General features: G+C 45.4%; 1 protein-coding gene across 1 annotated transcript in view; it reads left to right on the top strand.

Moving 5' to 3' along the window:
- The first annotated feature begins 720 nt into the window (after positions 1–720).
- FSCN1 (fascin actin-bundling protein 1) overlaps positions 721–13,705 on the top strand; it is a 50,218-nt gene continuing 37,233 nt past the window's right edge. Inside the window, exon 1 of the mRNA XM_068244831.1 lies at positions 721–1,686. Coding sequence (XP_068100932.1) covers positions 885–1,686 — 802 coding nt within the window. The 5' untranslated portion in view covers positions 721–884. The remainder of the gene's footprint in view (positions 1,687–13,705) is intronic.

The following is a 13,705-nucleotide window of genomic DNA, read 5'->3' as shown; positions in this document are numbered from 1 at the left end:
GGAAGAGGGGCAGCTACCTATATTGGGGCCATATCTGGCTACTTATAATCAGGGGGGTGGGGGCACACCTAATACTGAGGGTGCCTCTGGTGACTACCAACTGCAGGGGGTACCTTTGGCCACCTACACAGGAAGCTGACTAATACTGAGGGCACCTCTGCTACTGGGTAGCAATAGTTTGGTTGAGTCTCTGTGGGTGGCTGCCGGCTGGGGGTGATTTTTACACAATTGCCCTGGTAGTTATTTAGTCTAGAAACTGCCCTAGTCTCATAAACATAGAAAGAACCTGTATTTTTTGTCATGGGCATTTCAAACGGCATAACACTAGAATTTAGATGGACTGGCATGCAGGCTGACATGAGGAATATATCATGTTTCCAAATAACTGCAAGCACAAGACAGAACTTCAGACAAAGCAACATTGAGCCAGACAAGTTCTGAGTACCAATGAAGGGGTGGGGTTCTACACACAGAATCCTAGCCAAATGAATGGGAAAGGCAAGACGGTGATTATATAACAGTAAATAAAAGACAGTGTTGGCGATACGAAATCCGTTAGGAAATGGATACATTTCTGAATGAAGATTTCCGCCCAGTACGCATCATCGTGTAGCATTTTTCCTTTTTTCATTCAATCTGATTGCCATTGTACTAAAGACCCCTCCTCTCAGGCTAGTCATCGCTTTCCTCACCCGCCTCCCCTTTCTGTGTCCATCCTCATCCATTCCTTTTTCCCCAGATTTTTTGTATCCGCCTCTGTAGTGAGGTAATCAAGTCTTTAAATGCAGCAGAAACCAATAGAAGGCCAGTCAAAAAAGCTGTATCATTAGTGCTTTATAACGGTTTATCCATCTATCCATCCTCCAAGCCAAGCAGTCAGCATCATGAGCAGCTCTGGACCTCTGCAGCTCGGGCTCGTTAATTGCAATAATAAGTATTTAACCGCCGAGTCGTTCGGCTTTAAGATCAATGCGTCAGCTTCCAGCCTGAAAAAGAAGCAAGTGTGGACGCTGGAGCCGGTGGGGGAAGAGGCTGTGCTGCTGAGAAGCCACTTAGGCCGTTATCTGTCTGCCGATAAGGATGGTCGCGTGTTCGGGGAGGCAGAGACGCCAGACTCAGAATGCCGCTTCCTAGTCAGCGCACAAGGGGATGGACGCTGGGTGCTGCAGTCCGAGGCGTATGGACGCTATCTGGGGGGCTCCGAAGACAGAATCAGCTGCTTCTCGCCGTCTGTGTCCCCTGCTGAGAAATGGGGGGTACACTTAGCGATGCACCCCCAGGTGACCATCTACAGTGTCACTCGCAAGAGATACGCTCGGCTGGGGACCACCGGGGATGAGCTGTCTGTGGAGCGCGATGTGCCATGGGGTCTCGACTCCCTCATCACCCTCCTGTTCCAAGACAACCGTTATCTCATTCAGACCCCGGACAACCGCCTCCTGGCCATGGATGGCAGTCTGCGCACGGAGCCCGAGCCCGACACCAAATTCACGCTGGACATTTCGGCTGGAAAAGTTGCATTTAGGGCGAATGATGGCCGCTACTTAACCCCTTCTGGTCCAAGCGGTACACTGAAAGCTGGAAAGAACTCCAAGGTTGGCAGAGATGAGTTGTTCGTGTTGGAGAGGAGTTGCCCCCAGGTGGTGTTGACTGCTGGCAATGGCCGTAATGTGTCTACAAGACAAGGTGAGACTTGTGGTGTTAAAGTAGCCATACATCTAGCGATTTTGCTGCGATCGACTAAGCAATCAACTTGATCGATGAAGTGAAAATAGATTGACTAGTGGCCCACACACTACAAGCTAGATCCTATAGGATTCTTCACATTCAATCTGAACAATGTAGTGCCTCTGAAACCAAAAATTTATTCTTTGTCGATCTAATGCTGGGTACACACTATGTGATTTCCTGGCCGATTTACTGTCAGATCGATTATTTCCAACAATGTTTGATTTTTGAGCATTTTGTGGTTGATTTCTGTTTCCGGAAAATGCTTGGAAATCGATTGGAAAGCAAATCGAACATGTTGGAAATCAATCTGCCAGAAAATCTGCGTGTACCCAGCATAAATCATGTGAACACTAGCTGGTTCCTGTGCAATCAACCAATATCTTCCATCCTGCTCTATTACCAAAGTTGGGCGATTCAACATAACTGCTAGTTTTCATCAATCAAGCACACCCAGGACACACTATTCTCTTTTGATTCGATAAAATGATCGAATGACCGATCTTACATAAAAATTGCTAATGTATGGCCACCTGTACTGTCTGCCAGAGCATTGTGATGACTTATTTCTGGGATTTATCTGTATAGGAATAGAGGTTTAAAAGGTGGCGATTGCAACTGGCCTCCTGCTTTTCATAAACAAATTATTGTGACAAAGTCCACTGTGCTGCTTTTTGATGGTGTTATTACAGTAATATTACCGCTGTTTGAGTCATATTTGTATTTTAAATATACAGTTTTTGCATGAGCACCCTTCCCACTGTAAAAATAGCACTGGGGCCCATGGCTGTGTAATTTAGTCTAGCCTCTCTGTAAGTCGATATTTTATTGCTCTTAGCCCTTATTTAATAATCTGTTGGCCAGTAAGTTGTTTGGTTTCTAGGTTTATGTGTATGGTTTGGAAATCCTGTAGAAGTATTTTGAATAGTCAATCTACTGTAAATAGCATAGCTGGTTGTAGTAATGGTATTTTTTGTTTTGCATTGCATAATTGTTTGGGGAGCATTAAGCGTTGTAGTGTAATGTTTGTGTGCTAGCCAATATGCAAAGTTTCAACATGGTTAATATCTACAACAGTGTTAGATTGAAACATGATGCAGTAATAGGTTTGGCAGACTAAAGTGTAGTAACTTTTTTTGCTTCCTTTCTGAAAACATCCATGGCTTGATCTATTTTCTCTCCCATATGCAAGTCTCTGGTATGCTCTACATGGAGAATGGAGTCTTTGTCTGATCTACACATAGTTGCTCCCCACCCATACCCCATGAAAAATGGCTGGTCAATAGCAGAAGTACTCTGCTTTCTAGTCCATGTGAACATTTTTGTGGCTGCTCTTAATAGGAATAGCCAAAGCAGGATATTAAATGCATGTGTAATAGATCTATAGTGAATGATTCATCTTGATTTAGATTCATTGTATTGCATTTGAGTTTCTCTCTTGAAGCTGGGACTAATGCATGTGGTTCCCCAGTAATGCAAGTTGGGGCAAATTCATGTGGCTGTAGGAAGGTTTGAAGTACTGGGGCCCATTTACATGGTGCATATGAGTAGCACATAAATTGCACTATATATGTTATAACTGTAAAAATGAGTGCTCCAGTTTGATTACAGTTACAGGTAGTGCGTTGCCATGCTTTTATATTTAGACATGTAAATCCACAAACCTACATGGTGTGAATGAACTCTTTTTAAGGTCACATTCACAGTGGGACGTTGCGTTTCAATGCAACGTTAGTCGCAACGTGTCTGCGTTAAGAGGTAACGCACTGCAAGCAGTGAGTTACCACAACGCAACATTTTTGTAACGCGACTTGTAACGTTGCACTGTGAACGGCAGATAGGATTAGCATTGCGGTAAGCTGCGTTATAAGACTTTGTATAATGCGCGACCATAGCATCCCTCTGTGAATGCGACCTCAAGGATACTGGACCTGAAAGGAACATGTAAACTGGCTCTGTATTTCCTTATAAAATACCACTTGTGTTTTGGCGTTGGGTATTAAAGGCAGAAGGTCTGCACCACAGCTAAGAGGCATATTCAAAAGGATTCAGTAATGTCTACTTCCATATTTCTGTTAGTTTAGGCTCCTTTATCATATGCTTACAGAGACATGTCACTGCTTACTTTTGATAAACTTACAAACCCCAGGGTCCTCCTCTAGATTCAGACTTTTCTTTTCTCTAGATACGTCCTCTAGATGCAGACCTATCATTTAGGACTAGGCTAGTAGGTTCACATCAGGGGCATAGCAATAGGGGTTGCAGAGGGTAGTGACAGCATCGGGGGCCCCAAAGGGCCCTCCCTCAACTACAGTATTAGCTCTCCATTGGTCCTGTGACCATAATTATTTAGATACTTTGAATAGTGATAATTCTAAAGAAACTGCTCCCCATCCCCTTCTTGCACCTCTGACACTGTAGTTGCCATTAGCAGGTTTTTGTGCGCTGTAACAATTGTGTGCGCGCCCCCGCACCCATTGTAAAACTTGCATCGGGGCTTGCAGCTCTTTAGCTACACCACTGGTTCACATGGCTGTGCCTCTATGGATTGACTGTAAAGTGTAAAAGTATATGGTGACCACGTGGCACTGAGTTCTGTGTATGACATGAACACGTGCCTAGCAACCAGGCATGCTTCTGTGGTGGGAACAGTCTATTGGTGGGAGCACATCATCCGGCTGGTGGAGTGAGGGCCTGCACAGCCTGTCATTTTTAATGTGTTGCACTGATCTTCTTGCTTGTCTATCTTAAAAACTATTAGCCCCCCTATCTTTCTGACATGACAGGATTCTTTTTAACAAAGCAATCTGTTCATGTCTACTTGGTCAGAGGTCTACTTAGTCATAAATATGGTCATTATGTTGGCAGTATTACTTGTAACAACTCAGGGTTGTTACATTTATCAGTGTCCTACTATCTAAACAGACAAAGATCAGAAAATGTGATTGTAGCAGATTCTGCTGGCACAAATGAAAATAAGCAGAAGTCAATTTGAGATTAGAATCCCTTTACACAGTTACTGCATCACTAGAATATAGAGTATTTTATTCATATTGCCAAGCCTATGAAAAGCCTTCTGTTTTCTCTTTTGTCAGCCACAGATGCAGTGTCCTGCTGAGTCATCAGCATCTGTCCGTCTGCATAAACCTTAATGGCATTTTCCCTGTAAAAGGACATAGCCTCCTGATAAATTACTTTGTCATGTCCTTGTTTGGTCATCAAAGTATCAGGTTCTATTGTCTGCTGTTTCCTGTAATCCCTTGAAACAGATGAGAGCATGTGTCCAGCAATCTATATGGAGACTGGTGGAAGGGAAGATTGGTGCAAGGATTGTAGTCCCTGCCTCCCACTTATTATGCACCATCCCCAGGAGGCTTTCATTCCACACGTCTGCTGTATCAGAGATCTAATGTGCATTTTGGTTTAGTACTGTGTATTTTTTCATATTGGTCTACTGTCTGATATGGGTTGTGCAGTCTTCCCCACGCTGGCTGTCAGTGATTTGTTGGCAGTTTTATAAGGTACAGACCTAAAGGCAAGCACAAGCATTAAGGAAGTTGCTAACACCCAATATAATCTTTAGCATCATCAGCCAATATCTCTCCCTTTCCACACTTTTCATAATGACTTCATAGTAGAATAGGGCTTAAACCACCTACAGGTGGGGTTGGGATGATACTATTCTGTACCCTCGGCCAAGAACCTCTCAATGCTGCCCCCCCTCCTATTATGTCACCACCCCCTTCCTTTAGTTTGTAAGCCTTTAATAGGGATCTCCCTCCGTATGTATCTTGATTGTGCACTCTGCCCATAGAAGTGTGTGAACTTTTATTATTAGGACTACTACTCCAGGGTATGATCTGGCATTATGTGATTTACTTTGGGCAGCATGGTGGTGTCGTGGTTAGCGCTTTCGCCCTGCAGTGCTGGGTCCCCGGTTCGACTCCCCGCCAGGTCAACATCTGCAAGGTGTTTGTATGTTCTCCCCGTGTCTGTGTGGGTTTCTTCCAGGCACTCCGGTTTCCTCCCACATCCCAAAAACATACAGATAATTTAATTGTCAATCCCTAAATTGGCCCTAGACTACGGTACATACACTACACAATGCATACATAGATATGACTATAGTAGGGATTAGATTGTGAGCCCCTCTGAGGGACAGTTAAGTGATAGAACAATATATTCTGTACAGCGCTTTGGAAGATGTTGGCGCTATATACAGTGGTTTGCAAACGTGTTCGGCCCCCTTGAAGTTTTCCACATTTTGTCATATTACTGCCACAAACACGAATCAGTTTTATTGGAATTCCACGTGAAAGACCAATACAAAATGGTGTACACACGAGAAGTGGAATGAAAATCGTACATGATTCCAAACATTAAAAAAACAAAACAAAAAAAACAAAAACTGCAAAGTGGTGTGTGCATAATTATTCAGCCCCCTGAGTCAATACTTTGTAGAACCACCAGTCTTTTAGGGTATGTCTACCAGCTTTGCACATCTAGAGACTGAAATCCTTGCCCATTCTTTACAAAACGGCTCCAGCTCAGATTAGATGTACATCGTTTGTGAACAGCAGTTTTCAGATCTTGCTACAGATTCTCGATTGGATTTAGATCTGGACTTTGACTGGACCATTCTAACACATGGATATGTTTTGTTTTAAACCATTCCATTTGTTTATGTTTAGGGTCGTTGAGACTGGGGCGGAGGTTCACCTTCCAGCAGGATAAGTCTTTTGCAGACTCCAAGAGGTTTTCTTCCAAGATTGCTCTGTATTTTGCTCCATCCATCTGCCCATCAACTCAGACCAACTTTCCTGCCGCCTCTGAAGAGAAGCACCCCCAGAGCATGATGCTGCCATCACCATATTTGTCAGTGGGGATGGTGTGTTCAGAGTGATGTGCAATGTTAGTTTTCCGCCACACATAGCGTTTTGCATTTTGGCCAAAAAGTTCAATTTTGGTCTCATCTGACCAGAGTACCTTCTTCCACATGTTTGCTGTGTCCCCCACATCGATTGTGGCAAACTGCAAACGGGACTTCTTATACTTTTCTGTTAACAATGGCTTTCTTCTTGCCACTCTTCCATAAAGGCCAACTTTGTGTAGTGCACGACTAATAGTTGTCCTATGGACAGATTCCCCCACCTGAGCTGTAGATCTCAGTAGCTCGTCCAGAGTCACCATGGGCCTCTTGACTGCATTTCTGATCAGCACTCTGTGTTCGGCTGTGAGTTTAGGTGGACGGCCTTGTCTTGGTAGGTTTGATCGCTTGTCTTGGTAGGAATGATAGCTTGAACAGTGCTCCATGGGATGTTCAAGGCTTTGGAACTCTTTTTGTAACCTAAGCCTGCTTTACAATTCTCAATAACTTTATACCTGACCTGTCTGGTGTGTTCTTTGGATTTCATGGTGGTGGTGTTGCTCCCAATATTCTCTTAACCAGCTGCCGCCCGCGTCACGCCAGTAGGCGTGGCCGCAGCGGCAGCCCCAGGACCGCCTAACGCCGATTGGCGGAAGGTCCTTTCAATTAGAAATGCGGGCGATCGCGCGCGCATGCGCGCGCACATCGCCCGGCATCACTTGGGGCCCCCCTGTGTCATCAGCCCGCCGGCCAATTAGCAGCGCCGGCGGGCTGCGATCTTTCAAACGGCCCAATGCAAAGCGTATAATACACGTTGTTATGTAAACAACGTGTATTATACTGGCTGCCTCCTCCTCTCCTGGTCACAGCGCGCCCGGACCACCAGGAGAGAGGACGGCAGCCCTGCTCAGTAAGCCACACACGTTTCCACGCTTGATCCCCCACCCGATCGCCGCTGATCACCCCCACAGCCCCCCTCACTGGCCCTGCCAAGGCGTCTGACTGAGGTCTGAGTGTCATCTGGTCGCCTGTCACAGCTCTGATCGAGGTCTGTGTGACATGTGAGTGGCATGTGAGTGACATCTATTGCCTGTGAACAGTTTTTTGACTTCTGATTGATTGATTGATTGCGTTGTGATTATTGATCATCTGTGATTGCCCTGTGTTTTCAATTGCTGTATACATTGGTTGGCATCTGACAGCTGCACTGTGATTGATATCTGGTCGCCTGTCACAGCTCTGATCGAGGTCTGAGTGAGATCTATTGTCTGTGCACTGATTTTTGACATCTGATTGATTGATTAGTGATTGGTATTTGATCATCTGTGATTGCCTGAGATTCCAATTGCCGTTTACATTGGTTGGCATCTGACAGTGGCACTGTGATTGATATCTGGTCGCCTGTCACAGCTCTGATCGAGGTCTGAGTGAGATCTGAGTGACATCTATTGTCTGTGTACTGATTTTTGACATCTGATTGATTGATTAGTGATTGGTTTTTGATCATCTGTGATTTCCCTGTGATTCCAATTGCTGTTTACATTTGTTGGAATCTGACAGCGGCACTGTGATTGATATCTGGTCGCCTGTCACAGCTCTGATCGAGGTCTGAGTGACATCTATTGCCTGTGCACTGTTTTTTTTGCCAGTGAGTTAGCTAGGCCCCTTTTGTTAGGTAGTTAGCGCCCAGCCCACTACACCGCAATCACTATAAGTCGCTAATTAGCGTCATCACTGTCGCTAATCTGCATTGGTACTATATAGTATCTGTAAGTGATCAGTACTGATCACAGTCAGATCTATATAAGTACGTTAGGGTCACCTTAGAGTAGGCTCCACTAAAAACGCAGTGTTTGCCCGATCAGGCCTGATCGTTCTGCCGCACTTGCGTTCAGCCCTCCCCACCAAGTGAAAGAAATTTTTGTTTTCTGATCACTGCAAAAAAACACAATAGCTGCGACGCTATAAAGATCAGTTTTGATTTTTTTTTTAAATCAAAACTGAGCGATCGCAGCTCTTTACTTAACAAATACTCCCATTTGCTAGACAGGTGCATTTTTTCCTGGGTGGTCTCAGAGGAATACCCTCTAAATTTAGCAGCCCAAAATGGCAAAAAAGATGTATTCCCTGCAAGAGGCCTACAGTATTATGGCCGAGTCGGGTGAGAGTGATTGGGACTTCTCATCCGATGAATCCGGCTCAGAATATGAACCTGTAGAGGACAGTGACTCTCTGACCGATAGTTCTGATGACGAGGTTGTGGTCCCTGCTAGCGCCAGGCGTTCCCGACCCCATGTCAGTGGACCACAGGTTGCGCAGGATCAACCTCAAGGCCAGCAGAGTGGTGCTAGCGCTGATCCAGATTTTGATGGTGAGGCATGCACCAACAGCGCAGCACATCCTGGACTTGAAACCAGTACTGCCGTAGACCCTGGTGAAGTGGCGAGCACCAGCATGGCAGTTGAAACTGGTTCGGTGGTACGTGCAGTAAGACCCCAGTCGCAGCCACCAGAAACACGGGCCCCTAGGCTCCCAGAGGTGCTGGCAAACCCTCATTGGAAGTTCCCTAATTCCGCCGCACCCGTAGTGCCCCCTTTCACCGCCCAGTCTGGAGTCCAGGTGGAGACAGATCATCTAGGATCGGCCCTAGACGCTTTTCATCTGATCTTCACCGAGGATCTCTACGACTTAGTCGTGGCAGAGACCAACCGTAAGGCCACACAATTTATCACCGCCAATCCGAACAGCTCCCATGCCCAGCCTTTTCGGTGGAAACAGGTTACAGTTTTCGAATTTAAAATCTTTTTGGGCCTTCTCCTCAACATGGGTCTAACTAAAAAAAATGTATTGCGGTCCTATTGGTCTACGCACCCAATACATCACATGCCCATGTACTCTGCTGCCATGTCCAGGTCACGTTTTGAGGACATCCTGCGCTTCCTGCACTTTAATGATGATACAACCTGTCATGAAAGAGGCCACGCTGACTATGACCGGCTCCACAAATTTCGGCCCCTCATAGACCACCTGTCATCCAAATTTGCAGATGCTTACACCCCTGAACAGAACATCTGTATAGATGAGTCCCTCGTACATTTTACCGGGCGCCTTGGCATTAAGCAGTACATCCCAACCAAGCGCGCCCGGTATGGGGTCAAGCTGTATAAGCTCTGTGAAAGGGCCACAGGCTATACATATCGCTTTAGGGTCTATGAGGGCAAAGACACAAAATTGGAGCCGGTCGGATGCCCTGACTACCTGGGGTGCAGTGGCAAGATTGTGTGGGACTTGGTGTCACCCTTATTCCACAAGGGGTACCATCTCTATGTGGACAACTACTACACAAGTGTGGCCCTCTATCAGCATTTGAAGATACTCGGAATTCCTTGCTGTGGCACCGTGCGGCCTAGTCGCCGGGGCTTCCCCCAATATCTCACTGCTACCCGACTTGCACGGGGGGAGAGGGCTGCCTTGTGTAATGACGACCTTCTTGCAGTGAAATGGAAGGACAAGAGGGACGTTTACCTTCTGTCGACCATTCACGGAGACACGACAGTCCAAATTCAGCGAGCAACTGAGGTTGTTGAGAAACCCCTCGCCGTCCACGACTATAATTTAAACATGGGAGGGGTGGACTTCAATGACCAGATGTTGGCTCCCTATTTAGTTTCCCGAAGGACCAGCCGCTGGTATAAGAAAGTGGCTATTTACTTGATTCAATTGGCAATGTACAACAGCTTTGTTCTCTACAGTAAGGCTGGGAGAACAGGATCCTTCCTTAAATTTCAGGAAGAGATCATTTCGGAACTCCTGTATCCAGGAGGGGCCGTGGCCAATCCCCCTGATGTAGTTAGCCGGCTACATGAAAGACACTATGCTTATGTCTTTCCGAGTACCCCAGGTCAACGCACCCCAAGAAAACATTGTCGTGTCTGTAAGAGGGATGGAATGAGGCGTGACACCACTTTTTATTGTCCCTACTGTCCTGACCAGCCTGCCCTATGCATAGGGGAGTGTTTTGAAAAGTTCCACGAACACATTCGCTATTGGAGTAGGGAACGTGAGACACAGTAGTAGTCTCTCAAGGCTCTTTCACACTGGAGCGATGTGTTGCAGCATATTGCCTAGCGAAAGTCCCACTTTGCGGTCCCCCCTTACGCCGGAAGTGGTTGACTTAAAGCTAGTGCATACCAACGCTACTGCGCGGCTCCTGTGTGTGAAACCAGACATCTGCTTTTGAGAGACCCAAATACATTGGAGTGATGGTTGCAGCATATTGCCTAGCGAAAGTCCCACTTTGCGGTCCCCCCTTACGCCGGAAGTGGTTGACTTAAAGCTAGTGCATACCAACGCTACTGCGCGGCTCCTGTGTGTGAAACCAGACATCTGCTTTTGAGAGACCCAAATACATTGGAGTGATGGTTGCAGCATATTGCCTAGCGAAAGTCCCACTTTGCGGTCCCCCCTTACGCCGGAAGTGGTTGACTTAAAGCTAGTGCATACCAACGCTACTGCGCGGCTCCTGTGTGTGAAACCAGACATCTGCTTTTGAGAGACCCAAATACATTGGAGTGATGGTTGCAGCATATTGCCTAGCGAAAGTCCCACTTTGCGGTCCCCCCTTACGCCGGAAGTGGTTGACTTAAAGCTAGTGCATACCTACGCTACTGCGCAACTCCTGTGTGTGAAACCAGACATCTGCTTTTGAGAGACCCAAATACACAGGGCTGCCAGAAACCTCTCCTTTCACTTGGGACAAAGTGCATAGTGTACTTTGCTACATCTCTGTGCGATTTGCGCTTTGCACACTGTCCCATGGGGAAGGAGAAGTTTGTCCTCGGAAGGTAAGTTAAAAAAAAACAAACAAAAAAAAAAACAGGTAAGCAAAAGTTCCAAATGTTATTGTTTGGTTAAAAAGGTTTAATAAAGTTTACTAATGTTAATGAATTTCTTGCATTGCTGCTTGCTTGTTTTTTTTTTTTTTTTGTATCTTTTTTCTCTCTCTCTTTTTCCATCCTTTATCCTTCCAGGTGGACCGAGCGAACGACTGATCGACCAACCAGCTGCAGCACTGATGGTGCATCCTGACAGAAGCATTGCGCGTCTGTCAGATTACACACAAGTCGGTGCATGCAGCGCTGCAGGACGAGATTTCTCCTCCGCAGTAAGATACGTTTGTCAAGGCATATGAGCTGAGGGGTGGTGTTGGAGCTCCTATGCTTTGGCAAGCACTTTGTATCAAAACTGGCAAAAGTTTTTTTCATCCACATCGATCGATGTGAATGGATTAATCTGGTTTGCCAGGGCATAGGAGCAAAGTGGGTTTGGAAAATTTTGTGGGCGGTGCTCCTATGTCCTGGCAAACGCCATGCCCCCCTCTTTTTTCACATATTTCGGCAGATATTTTTTTCATCCACATTGATCAATGTGAATGTGAGAATCTTTGCCGTTCATTTTTCCTTTTATGGAGCAAAAAGTGCATCACCCGTATGCCCAATATAAGGAGTATAGCAGAAACTCCTAATACTGGCCATACATGTAATGTTTGTGGAGACGCTAAAATGCCAGGACAGAGCCCCACAAGTGACCCCATTTTAGAAAGAAGACACCCCAAGGTATTCGCTGAGGGGCATGGTGAGTTCATAGAAGATTTTATTTTTTGTCATAAGTTAGCAGAAATGGATTTTTTTATTTTTTTTCCCACAAAGTGTCATTTTCCGCTAACTTATGACAAAAAATAAAATTTTATATGAACTCAGTATGCCCCTCGTGGAATACCTTGGGGTCTCTTCTTTCCAAAATGGGGTCATTTCTGGGGTGTTTTACTGTCCTGGAATTGTTTGGTGGGGGCTTAAATTGTGAGCACCCTTGTAAAGCCTAAAGGTGCTCATTGGACTTTGGGCAAGTTTGCGCAGCTAGCCTGCAAAAAAGTGTCACATATGTGGTATTGCCATTCTCATGAGTAGTAGTATAATGTGTTTTGGGGTGTCTTTCCACACATACCCATGCTGGGTGGGAGAAATATCTCTGTAAATGACAATTTAGTGTAAAAAAAATGGAAAAAATTGTCATTTACAGAGATATTTCTCACACACAGGATTGGTTATGTGTGAAATACACCCCAAAACACATTATACTACTATTCCTGAGTACAGCGATACCACACGTGTGACACTTTTTTGCAGCCTAGCTGTGCAAAGGGGCCCAAAGTCCAATGAGTACCTTTAGAATTTCACAGGTCAATTTTAATTATTTGGTTTCCAGACTACTCCTCACAATTTAGGGCCCCTAAAATGCCAAGGCAGTATAGGAACCCCACAAGTGACCCCATTTTGGAAAGAAGACACCCCAAGTTATTCCATGAGGGGTATGGTGAGTTCATAGAAGATTTTATTTTTTGTCACAAGTTAGTGGAAAATGACACTTTGTGAGAAAAAAACCTAAAAAATCAATTTCCACTAACTTGTGTCAAAAAATAAAATATTCTATGAACTCATCATACCCCTCATGGAATACCTTGGGGTGTCTTCTTTCCAAAATGGGATCACTTGTGGGGTTCCTATACTTCCCTGGCATTTTAGGGGCCCAAAACCGTGAGGTGTAGTCTGGAAAACAAATGAGTAAAATTTACCTGTGAAACTCATTAGACTGTGGGCCCCTTTGCACAGCTAGGCTGCAAGAAGGTGTCACACATGTGGTATCCCCGTACTCAGGAGAAGTAGTATAATGTGTTTTGGGGTGTCTTTTCACACATACCCATGCTGGGTGGGAGAAATATCTCTGTAAATGACAACTTTTTCCATTTTTTTACACACAATTGTCCATTTACAGAGATATTTTTCCCACCCAGCATGGGTATGTGTAAAAATACACCGCAAAACACATTATACTACTTCTCCTGAGTATGGGGATACCACATGTGTGGCACTTTTTTGCACCCTAACTGCGCTAAGGGGCCCAAAGTCCAGTGAGTACCTTTAGGATTTCACAGGTCATTTTGAGAAATTTGGTTTCAAGACTACTCCTCACGGTTTAGGGCCCCTAAAATGCCAGGACAGTATAGGAACCCCACAAATTACCCCATTTTAGGCAGAAGACACTCCAAGGTAT

This window comes from Hyperolius riggenbachi, chromosome 7 (genome assembly GCF_040937935.1).
Source record: "Hyperolius riggenbachi isolate aHypRig1 chromosome 7, aHypRig1.pri, whole genome shotgun sequence".
Lineage (NCBI taxonomy): Eukaryota > Metazoa > Chordata > Amphibia > Anura > Hyperoliidae > Hyperolius > Hyperolius riggenbachi.
The sequence above is the reverse complement of the archived record's forward strand: the minus strand, read 5'-3'. Positions and strand labels throughout refer to the sequence as shown.